The sequence below is a fragment of the Balaenoptera acutorostrata genome, chromosome 20, assembly GCF_949987535.1.
Source record: "Balaenoptera acutorostrata chromosome 20, mBalAcu1.1, whole genome shotgun sequence".
Lineage (NCBI taxonomy): Eukaryota > Metazoa > Chordata > Mammalia > Artiodactyla > Balaenopteridae > Balaenoptera > Balaenoptera acutorostrata.
Genome location: NC_080083.1, coordinates 49,982,960 through 50,000,167, shown reverse-complemented (window position 1 = coordinate 50,000,167; position 17,208 = coordinate 49,982,960). Strand labels below are relative to the sequence as shown.

The 17,208-nt window shown below is 42.6% G+C and overlaps 2 protein-coding genes across 15 annotated transcripts in view; one reads left to right on the top strand and one right to left on the bottom strand.

Annotated features, from left to right (window-relative positions):
• BPTF (bromodomain PHD finger transcription factor) overlaps positions 1–6,407 on the top strand; it is a 141,174-nt gene extending 134,767 nt beyond the window's left edge. For 13 of the 14 annotated variants that reach the window (XM_057535434.1, XM_057535429.1, XM_057535430.1 and 10 more), the window contains 2 exons: positions 254–440; positions 5,498–6,407. In XM_057535434.1, coding sequence (XP_057391417.1) covers positions 254–440; positions 5,498–5,534 — 224 coding nt within the window. In that variant the 3' untranslated portion in view covers positions 5,535–6,407. The other variant, XM_057535423.1, reaches the window with a different exon arrangement.
• A 4,228-nt stretch (positions 6,408–10,635) lies between these two features.
• C20H17orf58 (chromosome 20 C17orf58 homolog) lies at positions 10,636–15,708 on the bottom strand. The gene is made up of 4 exons (XM_007185946.2): positions 15,573–15,708; positions 12,743–13,279; positions 12,301–12,492; positions 10,636–11,610 (listed from the first exon to the last, which is right to left on the bottom strand). The coding sequence occupies exons 1-4, from the start codon at positions 15,646–15,648 to the stop codon at positions 11,420–11,422; spliced, it is 996 nt and encodes a 331-aa protein (XP_007186008.2). The 5' UTR covers positions 15,649–15,708; the 3' UTR covers positions 10,636–11,419.
• Positions 15,709–17,208: the final 1,500 nt, after the last annotated feature.

Genomic DNA, 17,208 nt, shown 5'->3' with positions numbered 1-17,208 from the left:
AGTTAATTGAAAGTAAAAGACCCTTCTTAACGGTAGCCAAGATTTATCTTGTAGACCCCGAATCAAAAACAAAATTGGAAAAGTGCTTCTATTTTCTTCAAGAATTGCTACGTAGTCTTCACTGGTAAACCAGCCTGGTTCCAGGACTGCTTGGGCAAGATGTTATGTATTCTTATTTGTCAGAACTGCAGGCAGTATTCACATTGGAACAACCTTAAAGCTTTGAAAATCTTTTACATTTTGTGTTTTTAAGACCTTGCCACCATGGAAGAAAGAGTACAAAGAAGATATTATGAAAAGCTGACGGAATTTGTAGCAGATATGACCAAAATTTTTGATAATTGTCGTTACTACAATCCAAGTGACTCCCCTTTTTACCAGTGTGCAGAAGTTCTTGAATCATTCTTTGTACAGAAATTGAAAGGATTCAAGGCTAGCAGGTAAGCAGATGTGTTCAGCGCTCTGAACTAATTCAGTTCCTAGCGAGAAATTGCTGGGTTTGTTTATGATCTGCTTAAAATTATAGTCACTTTTTAAAATTCAAAAAGCATTTATCAAATGCTTACAGAATGTAAGATGCTGTCTTAAATGCCATGGGGCACATACAAAGATAGTAGTAGTAAGAGTTCTTGCTCTCACTGAGTTTACGGAAGTATAAAAATGACTGTTCTGGGACTTCCCTGGCGGTCCAGTGGTTAGGACTCCACGCTGTCACTGCAGGGGGCCGGAGTTCGATCCCTGGTCGGGCAACTAAGATCCCGCAAGCCGCGCAGCCAAAAAAAATTTTTTTTAAACTATGAAACTAATACTCAACATAGCATATATATAGTAGGTGAAATGCTCAAAGACTGGTAGAATTCAACAAAATAATGTTTTAAAAAACAGACTGTCCTGTAGGGTAGAGTAAGGGGAAGACCACGAAGTGGGGATTTAAGCGCTTTCATTTGTGTTTGCTGTGTCTTTGAAATCATAAATTGTTTTATTCTTCTGGATTTTTTCTGTGGGCAAAACTAGACTTTAATCCAAGTCCACAGACCTTTTCTTTGAACCTCTAGTAACATAAAAACATTGAGCAGCTTTGCATGCTAGTCAGGTACTGTGACCTTCGTGCCTTCTGTTTCTGACCTTCCGCACCTGCTCCTTCCCAAGCCCATGACTTTCTTCCTTTCAACGGAAGCCTGTTTCCCTTTTCTTTGAGAGCTGCCACCGCTCTGTAGCCCTGAGATTCATTGTTCACCATCCCCCATCCACCAGCCCGCAAGCTTGATCCTCCCTAGTCAGACTGGGTAGATCTTGGCTGGGCCGGGGTCTGGGCATCTGTATTCCCTAATGAACTCCCAAGGGACTCTGCATACCAAAGCATAAGAATCAGTGCTCTACCTAGTCATTTTTCTCTGAGGCAAATCTTCAGGGTATTTTGTTTCTCTCCTTCGCCTGTAACAAGGTAGATCAAGAACTGTACTTCAGAGTCAGTTTGCGTAAACTAAAAGTGAAGGACAAGCACAACTGAAGTATCCAATCACCTTCTCAGTGAAGGAGTCAAAAACTATAGGCAAGGAGGGAAGGAAAGCAGGTGGGCAGGCAGGCTGTATAGACCACCAACCAAGAGACTTCACAGAATCTCTAAAACTTTCCCATTTTTATTGTTGCCTATCTGTTAACCCGTTAGCTGTAAAACTTAAAATGGAAGAGGACTTAACTTTAATATGACAGAGTCCCCAGGAAAATAATAATAAAGGAATAGAAAGGGATAAACTCAGAGTGGTGAAAGGAATATGGTAGAAGTTAGTTAGCTGATGAGATTTCAGCAGATGGAAGGCGACCGGCCGACGAAGGCGGGCCAGCGCAGCCAGACTCCTCCTCGCGGGCTGGGCTCCTCAGCAGACGTGACAGCCTGCCGACCAGTAGGACCCCAGACGGCCTCCAACACGGAGACTCTGAAATAGACTCGAAGGCTCTAGAGAGTAGGAGGAGAGAGGGGTTAACTGAAGATCGATATCTGGGCTAGTCACAGCCTCCTTTAACCCCAGTGTGCAGCCTGCGTAGGCAGCCCAAAGAACTGGAAGAACACAGGGTTCTTCTCCGAAGAAGGAGAATAAACCGTCTGCAGAGAACTAGACAGAAGAGAATGGGACCCAGAGGAAAGTTCCCCTGATCTCTGAAGGATCGGCTCCCTCATTCTAACACTGGGGCTCTCAACAGGATAATTTACTCACCCCGACCCCGTAAGGGATATTTAGCGATGTTTAGAGACATTGCCGTTTGTCACACTTGGAGGTGGTTAGTGGTACTGGCATCTAATCAGTAGAGGCCAGAGATGCTGCTAAACGTCCCACAGTGCGTAGGATAGCCCTCACAGCAAAGAATTATCCAGCTCCAAAATGTCAGTTGTGTTGAGACTGAAAACTCTGATCTAAAGCAAAGCCTGCCAGTCAGTAAGCCACACACACATGCACAGGGTTCTCCAGGCACCCATCTAGGCTGTTAACTTGCTCTTCATAAGTGGGAACAGACAGGGACGGACGGATAGGTAAGGAAAGCCTGCAGTGTAAAGGAGAAAAAGGTCAAGGTGTAACCGAAAAATAGATTCCAGAGAGAACAAGAGAGAGCTTTAAAAAAACAAAACAAGCCTCTAAGTCATGTCCCGAGAGAAATTTTAGAAGATACTGCATCTGCAAAACAGTGAACAGGATATTAGAAATAAAGAACAATCTGAGAAAAAGAGAGTAACTGGAAATTTTTTTAAACTTACTGCACACATTGAAAGTTAAAATCAAGGACCTCTCAGTGTAAAGAGCAAAACGACAAGGGGATGAAAAATAGGAAAGAAGAAAATGTTACAAAGTATCCATATTCATTTCATGGAAATTCCCACGAGAAAGAACAGAGAAGACAGAGGAGAGGAAATTATCAAAAGACTACTCTAATATAAGAAAAATTTCCAAACCAGTGAGAGGCACACAACTTCAAATCCAAGCAAAACTGTTCATTCAGAAAATGGTTATTGAGCCCCGGCTGCGTGTCAGAATTGACTATAGCAGCAGAACAAACCAAGTTCCTGCTCTCCACGGAGCTCATGTTCCTGTGGGATAGGGAGATGGAGTGGAGTGGATAAACAAACGTGTAAGCCAGCTGGACAAGTGCGACAAGGTCCACTGCACATACACATCACTGTAAAATCTCCAGAGGCTAAGGATGGAAGAAGCTCTTCTGAAAGCTTGTAAAGAGGATAAAACAACTTATAGATTAACAGGAATTAGACTGGTTATCAGACTTTTCTCTAGCAACGTGGAATGCTAGAGGATTATGGAAGAATAAATCCAAAAGTCTGAGGAAAAATGAAGTCTGTGTCTAGCCAGTCAAGCGTAGAGGCAGAATAAGTACACTTTCAAGTCATATAAGGATTCAGAAAGGGCTTCTTTTCCTTGCATACTTTCTTAGCAAGGTATTTTAAGATGTGCACTAGCAAAATAAAGAAGCAAATCAAGAAAACAAAAGACCTTGGATTTCAAGAAAGCAAAGAGAACGACTCTGACCCAGAGTGACATTTGTACAGCAGGCAGTTCAAATTGGAGCAGGAGAATGGAGCACTCCCAAGAGGGATGCGTCTGGAGGGAAAAAAATTGATTCATACATTAGATAACTTAAGAATGTAAGGGGGGAAATGAAAGTCAATTAGAAACTCCATGAAAGGCAAAAAGTTGTATAGGTTACTAAGAATGCCCTCCTAGCAAAAGAGTAGGTGCTACAGAGAAAAATATTTACATAGTCATGTAAACAGTACATTGATTTTCAACTTTTGGAATGTCTACAGACAAAGCATGGAAAGATTTAATTTTAAATTACAGAAAAATAAAACTTGTACTCAAGAAGGGAGGAGGGAAAATGGTTACGTGAGCTCAGTTCTCGTTTGCCATAGCAGGATTTAAACAATATAAAGTTGATAAAATAAGAAATAGTAGTGTAAGAAATCTAACTACCTAAGAACTGAAAGTTCCAAGTCATTCATCCTAGAGAGCCTGGTTTTCAGGTTGAGTAAAGATAGGGCAGAGGACCACAACTTACTATAAGCCTTCCGTGCTTTTTTGCTTCTTGCTTCGTACCTCTCGTAGTTATTACTCCAATTAAATTTCTAAAACAGCTTTTTTCAGCTGAAAAGGCTTTAGCCTTTGGTGGAAGTAGAAGCTGGGGGATTTGAATCCCACCCTGCTGCCAGGCTTGCAGGCAGGACGCAGAGGGGGGGGTGGTGGCGGCAACTGCTGAGGTGGGCCTGCTGCAAAACCAAGGGACTGGGGAAAGGAGAGGAGGCCCAGAGGCTGGGTCTGCACGGTGAAGGGGCCACTCGGGAGAGCTTGCCATTTGGTGGTTTCATGTAGCTTTTTATTATATTCTGGTTTGTGTAATTTTTATTAAAGAACATGGGAGCCAGCTGAGAAGTTTGCTCAAGTCTGCTTTATGTAAATAAAATGATATGTGAAGAGATGTTAGGGGATTTTTGTTGATTTCTAGATTTAGGGCAGAATGAAACATATATGTAGCCAGTCACTGAAATATTATTTTTTATGGATTTCCAGGGTTTCCTTTGCTGTATTTTCCCCATTTTTAATTTGTGATCTCCAGCATTATTTTCATAACTGTTCTTTGTTATAATTCATCATTTATATCATCCATGTTCTTTCTTTTCTTACAGATTGTGATATCTTTAGTCTGAATTTTTAACTGGAATCAGAACTGGATGTTGGGGTCACTCTTTTATTGTACCACTTGATTACCTAATTCAAAATTGCCCCCCAGAGTTCAGATGAGTTAATATAATTTTTTAATGTTTAAAAAAAGATGTATAGTAGTAAACAATTTATTCTAGCAGCCATGTTGAACAATGTATTTAAGAATTGTAAACTCCGAGAAGACTGTATTTATATACACTATTGCAATAGAACATACTTGTACAGTTGTACAGTTACTTGGTTTACTAACAAAAGTTGTTAATAAAACTGTGAAACTAGAAAGGACACTTTCTGAAATTTAATAGAAAAATGTGATTTTAATACTGTTATTTCTCTCCTTTTAATATTTTATTTTTTTTCCTTCATATTCCCCAACTCAATGTAAATAAACGTGTGCGTACACACACACACACACACACACACACACGCACACACACACACCTTTTACCACAATGGTAATGCTTCTGTAAATGTCTCTATTTGTCCCTTTGGCTAAAAATGTATTGGACATATATATATGTATATATATTTATATTTCTTTTTTTAATATTGGCTTTTTCCAGTGAATTATCATGTTTAGTGTACAATGAAAATTTTTAATTTTGTAGGGTAAAAATTTCTTACTTGTTCTCATATAATTTGCTTGCCAAGGGTGAATGAAAGAACATGGCTGCTTTCCCCAGACAGACTGACCTTGGCATCCACATAAAGCATCACTGTTTTCAAAAATGAAGGGTGCTTAATTGTTCCCTTTTTTCTGTATTCTGTAGGTCTCATAACAACAAACTGCAGTCTACAGCTTCTTAAAGTTCAGCGTGTTAACCTAACATAAAACACAGCAAGAATCTGGTTGTCTGAACTGTTTTAAATTAAGGAGCCAGATGTTTTTAGTCAGGTTATCCTGACAAGACTTGACCTAAACTTCGTTTTTATTGGTCATAACAGTCCAATTATATTCTTGGCCAATTTTGTCCAACGGACAAGGGAAAAGCAAAGTCAACGACACCATTATCTTGTCAAGATCAAATGGTTTTACTATTGTGGCAGAAGCGGGAAAACTTTGTTTATTGAAGAAAAAAAAAAAAGAAAGAAAGAAAGAAAAAATGATAATATGGGGTCAAGTGTAACTCCATGGAAATGCCACGTCTGCTCTTCAGTGAAGAAGCTGGTTTAGAGTCTCACAGAAAACTTTCGACTGTATTTATTTATTGTTGCAAAAAAGACGCTTTTTTATTGCTGCCCTCATTTGTCAGCTAATTATTTTTTCTTATAAAATCCAGCCCCGGTTACATGTAATCCATTCTGTATCTTATCATGATTCCTGTAGGTAAAAGTACAAGACGACCTCTAGATGTCTTTTCTTTCTATGAAAGGAGCTGCTATGTACACATGTGCACACACACACAACTGGGAATCAACAATGAGTTTATTGTTCATAGTAGATAAAAATTAAGCTTGCATAAAGGTTGGGCTAAGTGGTCCTGGACTACAGACTCTGTTGCCTTGAATATAACAGTACAATTTGTCATTTACTCTGCACCAGGTTAAAATGAGTAAAATCTATTTGAAGGTATCTTGTTTGTAAACATTTGTCAGATTCTAATTTTTTTTCTTTTTGTATTAAAATTCAACTATGGATGTATATGAAACAAAATAAATGGAGATAATTTTTCTCCCACAGACGGTGTCTTTGAATGTGCGCTAATGATTCTCTGTAAGCCATTGAGGGGAAAGGGAGGGCTGCAAGGTAAATAAATAAAAGGCAGAAGGATCTGATTGTACCTGGATTTCTCCAGGGTAGTAGTGGTCCTTCATTTTATAATTCCCAGCCCACTGTCATCACATCGAAGAAGAATATTCAGGGGTGCTAATCCTGTTGCATCAATTGATCAGACTAATAAAAAAGGTAATGTGACAAAATACACATTGCCTTCATCTGTATGTTATATGATACCAGGCAAATTATCAGTTACAGACCACTACTTATATTTTATGAAGGGCATTTTTTAAAATGACTTCATCCTTTTTGTATTTGTTTGTTGGTTGAGTTTTTTCCCACATAAGAAGAAGTAGTGTAAACAGTAGGGGGAAAAAATGGAAGCAGCAGAGGAAGGCGTATTTTGCATGTTTTTCCTTTCAGTGTTCTAATCTTACATGTTGTATTTCTTCATTGTAATAATAGCTTCTGTGAGATCTGCCATAGTTGGTTTATGCAGCTTTGCAAAAATTTTACTAGATTTTGCACTAATTCGTATTAGCTTTGTCCTACCAAGTTCTGGAATTTATCCATTTATTGTTTTTTAGAAGTTTCTTTCTGTTTAACATCACCCTGCTATGCAAAACCTTTCCCGGACCTTAGTTTCTTAAAAGAAAGATGTTGCTACAGTTCCCAGTTCTTTCTTCTTACAGGCTCAGGTGTACAAGTTATTCTGGGTTAATTTTATCTAATGAAGCCCATTCCTTTTTGTACATAAAAATATCACTTAAACTTATGCTTACAAACTAAAGAGACTAATTGCTCAATATTGAAAACATGGAAACAAAGTTTTTGCTTAAAATACTAACATGGAAGTAGTCAAATATAGGTTATTTTGTCCTTTTACTTTTAAAAAATGTTACATATTGTATACACTGTGCTGATGCAAGAATCCTACATTTTAATGAATTATAAAATTATTCTGCATCTCATCATGTCACAGTATTTCTGTACTATTTATTCATATATATATAGATATAGATGGGCTTAATCATTTACAATTTGTTGCAGCAAGAACTTTCCTACCTGTAGGCAATAGATTGCTATGTTTTTAAGAGATTGTGGCAAATTTAAACAGCAGTTCTTTTTGTACGTAATAGGACATTTCATCCTAGAAAAATAAAGTAATGTTTTTGACATTGGATTTGGTGCGGTTTCTAATGAAATAGTGGTTGGTTGGTTAACATATTTTCTGTAGATGTTGGCATTGCCTAATTGTACAAAAAAGGTAAATTTTGTGGGAATCCTCAGGCCAGGAATATGTTAATTTCATATATGTATTTAATAGTATAAAGCCTTTTGCAGTTTCTATCACCATATAAATACATAGACATTTTATAGTTTTATCAACTACAGAGCTTTAGTGCTGCAAAAGTAATTTTTGGAAAAACGTGCATTCTTATAACATACTGAGTTTCAAAAGCTGCTTTTCTACGAGTATTTGACAAGCTTCTGCTACTCAATAAAATATACGTATTACAGCTATTTTGCTTTCAATAATCCAAGTAGTAGAATGCACATTTGTTATACTGTTAGGCTTTTTCTACACAGTCTTTGGGCTTGTATATATGTTTAATTTGCATCAACAGATTTCCTTTGCTAAAAGTATTTTCAATGCTTGTTATATTTCATCTGCCAGGTTCACAATCCTTGAAACCATTTCATAAAAAGTATTTTCATAATATTGGTAAGGCTTTTTTCTCCTACCCAAATTCTGCAGGATTTGCACTTTAGTTAATGTCCTGCAGTAGTTTTAAAAAATTGTGAACTTTCAGAGATATTTTCTAAAGTAAAACAATTACCTTTTTATATTTCAAGTGGCCTGGAGTGTTATTAAGAGACTCTGAGATTTGCTGCTGTTTGTAATCTACCTTCCTGGAATCTGCAAATAAAAGTTCTTTCCCTATTTCTGTTCATTTGTTAGGCAAACTCCCTGCATCTTTGTGTGTTTCTGATACTAAAGAGCCAGTGCGGTGACCTTTTAAATCTACACACTTAGCCTCATGACTGAGGCCATTACCCATAAGTGTCAGATTTCTTGTCCTTAAAATGAGAATGGTGATCTCTCATGAGCAAAGTAATGTCTTATAAGTACTTGGGGGAAGGATTTTTAATAAATTGAAATATTCTGAAGTACTTCTGGATACTTGGAACAAGATACCGAAAAAGACATTTCCTGGGAGATCACACCCCGCTTGATCCAATTTGGACCAAATTCAACTAAAGAAATAAGTGCTATATTTTTTAAATGATAAAGTCCTGTACCCGAAACTGAAGTTACTCATTGTAGGTAGTGGGTCAGTTTTTAGGTGTTTGCATATACCTGTGTTTGATCAACCTTAAAAATGATTTTAAGAGAAATATAAACAGTGCTAAGTGATACCTTTCAAAGACAGTTAAAAGCTAGTACAAAAAAAAAAAAAAAAAGTATGTTTTATGGACCTTTCCCTACCAAAAGAAAAACACTTTTTTCCGCTTGAGTTCCAACAGCTGAATGGAAGGAGGGATGTGTTGAGCTCCTCTTGAAGGCAACAGGGTATTTTATTGTGCCCGTGATCCTTTAGTCTTTGGAGCACAAACCCACGTGCTAAGGAAAATCTATCAACAGGAGAAAAGGATTCGGAACTACAGTGAATTTGGGAATTAAAATTTTCCATAAAATTAAAAGATTGTACTGAAGGTACTGACTGAATATTGAGAAGACTCTCCTTAAACTTTTTTGCCTAACCTGGAATTCCCAGCCTGTTGTGCACCGCCTCCTGTGCATATATCCCCATATGCACCACTGTTCTACCTCATTTGAGCCTCAATCACTTTCTTTTTTTTTTTTTTTTTTTTTTTTTTGGCGGTGCCTCTTGGCATGCAGGCTCTTAGTTCCCCGACCAGGAATTGAACCCGAACCCCCTGCAGTGAGAGTGCACAGAGTCTTAACCACTGGACCGCCAGGGAAGTCCCGAGCCTCGCTCATCTCTCATTGCAAACCTGGTCTTGAATGATGGCCTTAAGTTTAACAACGTTTCTAAGAAACTGGCCTGCTTGTGTTTGCCAAGGTGTACATACTAACCGTGTGACCTCCAAGTATCACACAGATCACAGTTTTGGCACTTTTGGTGTGATTCCAAAACTTCTCAGAAACTATTATCAAAGCAATCTAATCAAACCCTAACCCTCAGGCTTATATCAAAGTGACTTTTTTTCTATCTTTTAAACCAGAGCTATTTATAACACTTCTCTTTATGCTCTAACATCTGGCCATCCAACTAATAATTTATCTATTTGGCCATTTTGTAATTTTCTCCACCATGTTACTCAGGATCACCACTTAGCCATGTGACATTTAAAAGTTCGGCTTTGGTTTTTGTGACCGGTGCTACTTCTGTCTTAGTTAATTTTTATCTTAAAGAAAACTAACCCAGAAGCTCTTCATTCACTGCATACTCTAATCTACTGCCAATGGTTTGTGTAATAATGCAGTGGATTCCCAAGAAGCAATTCTAAGATAATTTTTAATAAGCTTGGGCACAACTCATTCTTGGCAAATTCGCTAAAAAAATCCCTCAGTTAATGCTTTACCACGGCATAGTCACAACCTCTCAACTTTTATTTTACCTCTTTGCCCCCTGTTTGGGACAAATAAGGTAACAGTATCTCCCATCACAATCAGTTGTTATGTCTTACAGTCTCTCTGTGCTGTCCTGACATCCTGTGTGTATATAGTGCTTCTGCGAGGCCTTTAAAGACTCTGCCATTACGGACTAATGACACATCCTGAGCTCCAGAGTGCATCTCATCTGACACCAAATGGACTGTTTTTGTCTCCTCAGTGGAGTTCTTTTTTCTATCTTTCTTTAGGCAGTAATCTTCAACCATGGATTATCAGTGTCTCTATTCACAGCGTTTCAAATTAAAGCACAGCTTGGTCTTCTGAAAAAAAAATTGTTAATGTCTTTGTGGGCTGAGGTATAAAATCAATAATAAATTCAGTTCGTGATTAAATCTTTTTCAAGCCAACTGGAAAACGTTTAAAATTCACGTGCTTGCAAGCCGTCATTAAATATTGGTTCCAGGGTTTTTGGAGTAAGTTTGAGAAATGCTTTTTCCCAAACCTTTTGGGGCTCAGTGAGGCTGAAAAAACCAGGTGCATCCATGATCTGATTTCACAGAAAGATTTACTGCTTTACAAACACAAACATGATACTTGGTCTTAATAGAAAAATGACATCAGATACGCCCAGAATATGTTTGGTATTGGGATAGCTGCCAGCATGGCACAAAACATAGGATTTTAGAAGCAGGGAGGCATGAAAATAAACTGTATCTTATATTTTGGTACATCAGGAACACTTGTTTGAACAAACATTTGTTTGCTTGACTAAGCCCTTCAGTACTCTAAATGTAAAACTTTAATACTTGTCTCGGGCTCTGACTTTAGTGTTTGATCTAAATGTGATCTAAATGACATTTCATACGTCTGACTAGTGCACTTACTGTTATGTACAGAATTTAAAATGTGATGGTTTTAGTATAAAATTTGGTTTGATACATGATATAAACTATTCAAAATTGTATATTTAAAATCAAGGAAATGTTTTTGTGAACTATTTCTACTGAAGAATGTATTTAAATTAAAATAATTAAAAATAAACGACATGAAGCAGTGATCTGTTAACTGGACAGGTCAGTTACCTGAGCTTGTGTGAGTAACCGGCACACCAGTTGAATAACTTCACCACAGAGCTCAGAAGCATAACCATTGATGAAGCATTTTGTACAAAAGTGACAACCTGAAGATGAGAGTTGGCACTTTGCAACTAGTTCCGAAAGGAGCTGTGTGCCCTGTTCTAAAGGAAAATCCGATTACTTAATGATAGGCCTTTCCTGTCTTGCTGCTGAATTCCAAGTCTCTTATGATCCAGAAATGCCAGGCTGGTATGTTTCAAATGCACTGGGTGTGAATTGCCCCTTGCACTTGCCCATCCCTTTTCCGGTTAAATCTTTTCACATAGCTGCTGCTGCTCCTGAGAAGTCCATCTCCTGGTCGGAGGCGCCCTCTCAGGACCTGAAGCAGAGCTGTAGGTAGCTGCCTTCTCTTATGGTAGATGTGGCCCATCACAATATACCTGCTGCCTGAAAAAAAAAAAAACCAAAATATAAATTCGTAGTTATCTTTCAAATACCACGTAACAATAAGAAAATGTAAGGCTTTTAAGAAATGCCTAAGCTTGAATCTCTTATCTTGCTGCACATGCTGAATCTCAGACATTTAAACCTCAGACAGCAGGTGGAAATAGCCTAGTGACCTTTATAAGATAATCAGATTACTCAGCCTGTAAACAGCCAGCACTAGAAACAAAGGTCCTAATCACAACAGTGCCAGCAGGATTTTACAGAGCACATCTCTAGAAAGACGTGGGAGTGGGCATTACCCGCCCCCCCCAAACACACGCGCCCAGCAAAAGACGTCTCTAAACTCAGTTTAAAAAGCCCCTTAGGCATCCCGTCTGGCAACAGTGTTTCGTCATTCACTCCACTTGTCAACAAATATTGAGTGTTTGCTTTGTGCCAATCCGCTCAGTTCCCATCTTTAACCGGAATCCGCTCAGTTCCCATCTTTAACCGGAGGCGCTGATGGAATTTAAATCACAGAGTGGCCGAAATAATACCTGTCTTCTAAATTCTATTCATTTTAGAATAGCCCTCCCCCCCCCAAAAAAAAGGTACTGGGGTAACCGATAGAGACCGGGCTGTGACATGTCAAAGTTACAATGGTGACATAAAGAACATATATAAAATGATCACTTAGATGAGTTTCAATACCAGGTTTAAATTCGGGGCATGGCTTATTGCAACTAGAGGAGTCTAGGGCTAATATGTGGACTCGGAAGAAAAACCCGTCCGGAGTGATGTACAGGCGGTTCATCTTGTACAGCCCGTCCCGGTCCACCAGCAGAGTCACCAGCCGGATCCCTGTGCCGAGGACGTCCACATCATGCACGATTCCGTTGACTGCTGCTTTCAAAAAACAAAGAGTTTGGAGAAATGCATAGCGCTCACATCCTCTTTCTCTCCCCAGTGCGTTTCTAACAAATCACGAAATAGTCGACACGGCTCTGGGGCCTGCAGGACCGAGTGGGTGGGTTTCTCTAGGGTTTGGTTTAGGGGTCCCGGTGCACAGCCCGGCGCTCTCGGCTCGGAAAGGCTCGCCCCGCGGCCTGGGCTCGGCCGCCCGGGCCCGGGAGGAGCTGCGGGCGGGGCTCACCGAACTCGCTGGCGCAGTAGGACTCGCGCTCGTCCAAGTCCGCCCTGCAGGCGCGCGCGCAGGACTCGGCGCCGGGCTCCGCATCCTCCCTCCGCTGTGGGCTGAGGCGCGGCGGCGGCGCGGGCGCGGGTTCCGGGGGCGGTGCGGCCGCGCGCGGCCGGTTGGGGTGGGCGGGGTCAGCGGGGGCCTCGGCGGCGCGCGTAGGAGGCCGCGCGGCCGGGAGGCGCAGGGCCCGGGCGCGCGCGCGCCGCGGGGAGTCCTCCAGCGCGGGCACGCGGCGCGGCGACGCACGGTTCTCGGCCTGAGAGAGGCGCGGGCTCGGCGGGCCAGCGGGCGCGCGCGCGGCCTCCCGGAAGCCGGCCCGGTTCTCGGCGGCCGGCTGGGGCTTCCGGCGCCGCAGGTCGGACCAGGCGCGGGGAGCGGCCTCTGCTGCGCGCGGCCGCCGCGGGGTCTCGGGGACCGACTGCGGCCGGGGCCCAGGAGTCTCCGCACTCGGGCCGCCGCCGGGGTCGGGCTTCCGGTTGTGGGGCGGCGAGGCTGTAGGGAGAGAAGAGGAGAGGCCGGGGAGGCCGTCAGGGTAGGAGAGGCCGGGGAGGCTGAGAGGAGAGGGGAGGGGTGGGGAAAGGGGAGACTGAGAGGGGAGGGAAGGGGACGGGGGTGGGGGGGGAAGGGGAGAGGCAGAGAAGAGAGGGGAGGGAGGCCGAGAGGAGGGGAGGGGAGGCCGGGGAGGCTGAGAGAGGAGGGAAGGCGGTCAGAGATGAGGCTGTGGAGGGGAGGAGAGGCCGACAGGGGGGAAGAAGAAATGGCTCTGGTTGGGGAGAGGAGATGGGGGACAATGTAAACGTAGCGTACACCTGCGAGAGGCGACGTGGAGAGGGCAGCAGACATGGAAGTGAAGGAAAGAGAACGGGAGGGGGAAGAGGAAGGCGCCCCGGCTGGTGGTGAGCCCACATTTCCTAGGCCCCAAGGAGACGGAGATGAGGGTCTTGCCCTCTAAGAATGAGGGCAACTAAGAACATTTTTCTCACCACATGGGAACATTTCATTTTGTTAAGGAGGCTTTGCAAATCAATAGCTTTTCAAATTACAACCACCTATTTGTTCTAGGACTAAAGATAACTGACAACTTTGGTTAAATAACAAACTCTTTTGCCCTTTCTTTAATATATATGTAAACATCCGCCTTTTTGCTATGTACAGTTTGTTGAGAAAGTACCAAGAGCAAACCCCAGGGGGAAAGGTCTCATATTACAGGTTCTCCTAATTGTTTAAGCGCCCCTGACAACAGAACTATTTGGTTTTCCCATCCGTGTTTACACTGTCATGTTGGTCTGTGCAGAGTCTAGCATCTGTGAGTGGATTTTTATCTGGCTTCTTGGACACCACTTAGTAGTAAACCGCAGCTTAGAAGGAGGTTTAAAGCGTGGCTGGGCGCAGAGACCCCTGGTTAAGTGTAAAAGCACCCGCATCGCTTACACTGCCCGACCCCCACCCCTTCCCATGGTGGAGGAAAAGCTCCTAAATGGCAAACGGCATGAAAACAAATTTTTTAAATTATTAGTGATTTTCCCCAGTTCTGCAGGCAGGTTGTTGAGCAAACTTCAACAAGCTTAGAAGCTGGGCCAATTTCCATGCCCAGTTACACAATATCACCTCCCCGTTTGCCTGGGTCCCTGTGCCCTCCAGACGGGCACAAGAGCCCATCTTTATTTTTTCTATTATTTTAACGGCTGGTTTTCAGCATTTCTCTCTGGCATCGAAGAGCTTGGTCTGCCCATTTGCAGTTCTTGCAACACTTCATTTAAAGTGATTTATCTTGCCAAATTGACAGTCTCCTTTAAAATCAGCTTTCACCCAGCAATAATAGCTGATTATAGTTCATGTTTTTGCAGAGAGGTTGATTCTGGCTCATTATGTTCAACGTTGCCCATACACAGCTGAATAAAGTTCTGGTGGATATCCAATTCCTGACTGTCAACTGTTGACCTCACAACTGCTTCCCCATTGATATCACCATCTGTTGTCATGGGAAAGATTGTCTGATATTTGGGTTAAATGCCACTGAAGTCATTCAATTTCCATGTGGAAAAATAACCCAAAGTAAATTACCCTGTGAGGTGCGGAAGCTATTTTTCCCAGAGATAGTGAATCAAACAGAACATCCAAGTAAAAGCCAAACAAAAACACCTCCCCGCAGAGAACCTCTTATTTCTTCATTCCCTCCGTAATTTTCATCTCAGGCATGAAATTGTGTGTGTGTGTGTGTGTGTGTGTGTGTGTGTGTGTGTGTGTGTTTTAAAGACTCAGGTGTCCCAAGGCCATTGGTTGGCGGCTGCAGGGAGAGGGGAGAAAGGTCCGATTTCGGCTCCCTCCGCTCCCAGCCCCGGCGGGGCGCACCCAGCTCCTCTGATCGCCGGCGGGACGGGGACCTGGGCGCTGGGCGGACCCCGCGCTCCTCCGGGCGCCCGCCGCCCGCCGCGTCCCGCGAGCCCGGCCCGCACGGCCCCCGAAAGGCGCGCCACGACCCCTTTTGACACTTTCCCTCCTCTGTGATGGAGCAACTACTTAACATGCAAAGTTTCTCCAGCCTGCCCGGCTCGCTCGAGATCATTTCAGTAGCTGAACAACTGGCTTCATTCCTATAAAGGCTGCCAAGACACACACAATCTTGGGGACACATTTTGCTCCTTTCGAATACGAACCCGGACCTGGAATCTCCTCTCTGGCAAGCCCTGACCCCTTTCTCGTCCCGCCCTTCATCGCGCCCTCTCCCCAGCTCGCCCCCGGATCCCAGCCCCTCTCCCAGGGCTCAGCGTTTCATCGATCTTACCTTTTCTCTCCGCCACTGGGGCTTCGGGAGATGATCCAACGATCAAACAGAGGAGCCAGAAAGCTCTAGCTGTCATGTTTGTAGACACGGTTCCCAGGCTCTAAAACTGAGCCTGGGCTTTTGCTCTTTCTCTCCCCCCACCCCTTCTCCACCCCCCCACCCCCGTTCATGCTAATGAGGGGCAGCCTTTGGGGAAACGGGAATCACTCACTGAACAGACCATTGGAACAAAACCGAGCTGCAGGGATTTCTCCCATCTCCTTAGGGGGACGAGCACGTGGCCTCTCAAAGTTGTCCCTGGGAACGTCTGTCCTGCGATCCGTGGGCAATGAGAGCATCAAAACCTACACTTTAAACCCGTGTGGGTTTGCGGGCCGGGGTTGGGTGGAGGAGAGCGTGGGGTGGCCAGTGGAGAGGAGAAGGATGTTGAGGGGCTGAGGGACAGGGTGGGGGAGTGTGAGTGATAGGCAGATTTGTCTAGATTAAGTCAACAACAAATAGGCAAATTAGAGCTTAAGACAGTTTGGGCTTGTGGAAAGGAGGAGATTCCAGATGACAGAAAATTCATCCCAGATTGTCTCAGGGATTCTGAAAGGAACCAAGTCACTACATCCTAGGTCTGGTTACACTGTTTTACTATATATACAATATTTATATTCTAGAATCAGAAAGGGAAAAAGCCTCAGTAAAATAGCTTTTCTTTTCCCTCCCCCTGTCCCCAGTTGAAATTGGTAGCTGGTTGGCTAGATTCATCAAGCCCATGCGAGTGCCTTTTACCCACCAGGAGCTAGAGAATAAAAAAGTAAAAATCATTCCCAGCTCTCTAATGATGGCTCATTTCCTCAAGAAAGGTGGATTTTTCTTTTTTCTTTCTAAGAAAAACTCATTCACTACTTAGGTCTGAATTCTTGAAATGGCTCTGTATATTTGTCCTGAGCTAAGGACCCTGTCCCTCAGACTGAACAGAAACGGCATTCACCAAAGGGGGAAGTAAGCTCACCATAGTAAACCCACAGCCTTACCGACATGTATCTCATTTCAATAGCTTCAAATCCAAAAGGAAGGGGAAATGCATTGAGATGAAGGCATTTTTATCTGAAGCACGTGAGCCAACAGTGAGATGCAACTGCTAAAAGAAATAACAAACTTTTGCTGCACTAATATCTTATGTCTCAAAAATAATAGTGCTAGTGGACCGATCAGATTTGGGGCAGGGGGGATCATGTTTTCAAGAAAGACACTGGAAAGCTAGAAGGAAAACAACTGGGTGGTGAGAGGGCTGGAGTCCATCATGGTCAAGTTCTTTTGGAGGAACTGAGAATAGGCAGCCTAGGCACAGAAAAATATTTGTTATATTTTGGGAAAGAACCAGTAAGTAGAAGTTATGAAGTGACAGGTTTAATTTCAGTTTAAGAAACAATATTCTAACAACTGAGATCTCCAAGAAAGCAGGCTGCTTTGAGGTGTTGTGACAATGAGGTCCTGGCCATTGGGGGTATCCAAAGAGAACGTGACTCAGGGATACTGTAGAACAGGTTCCTGAATTCGGTGTGTGTTGGTTTGAGGGATGTGGTGAGATAAATGTGTTCTAGGGAGGAGTTGGCTGTCTAGTCACAGGCTGACAATATGTTGGAGG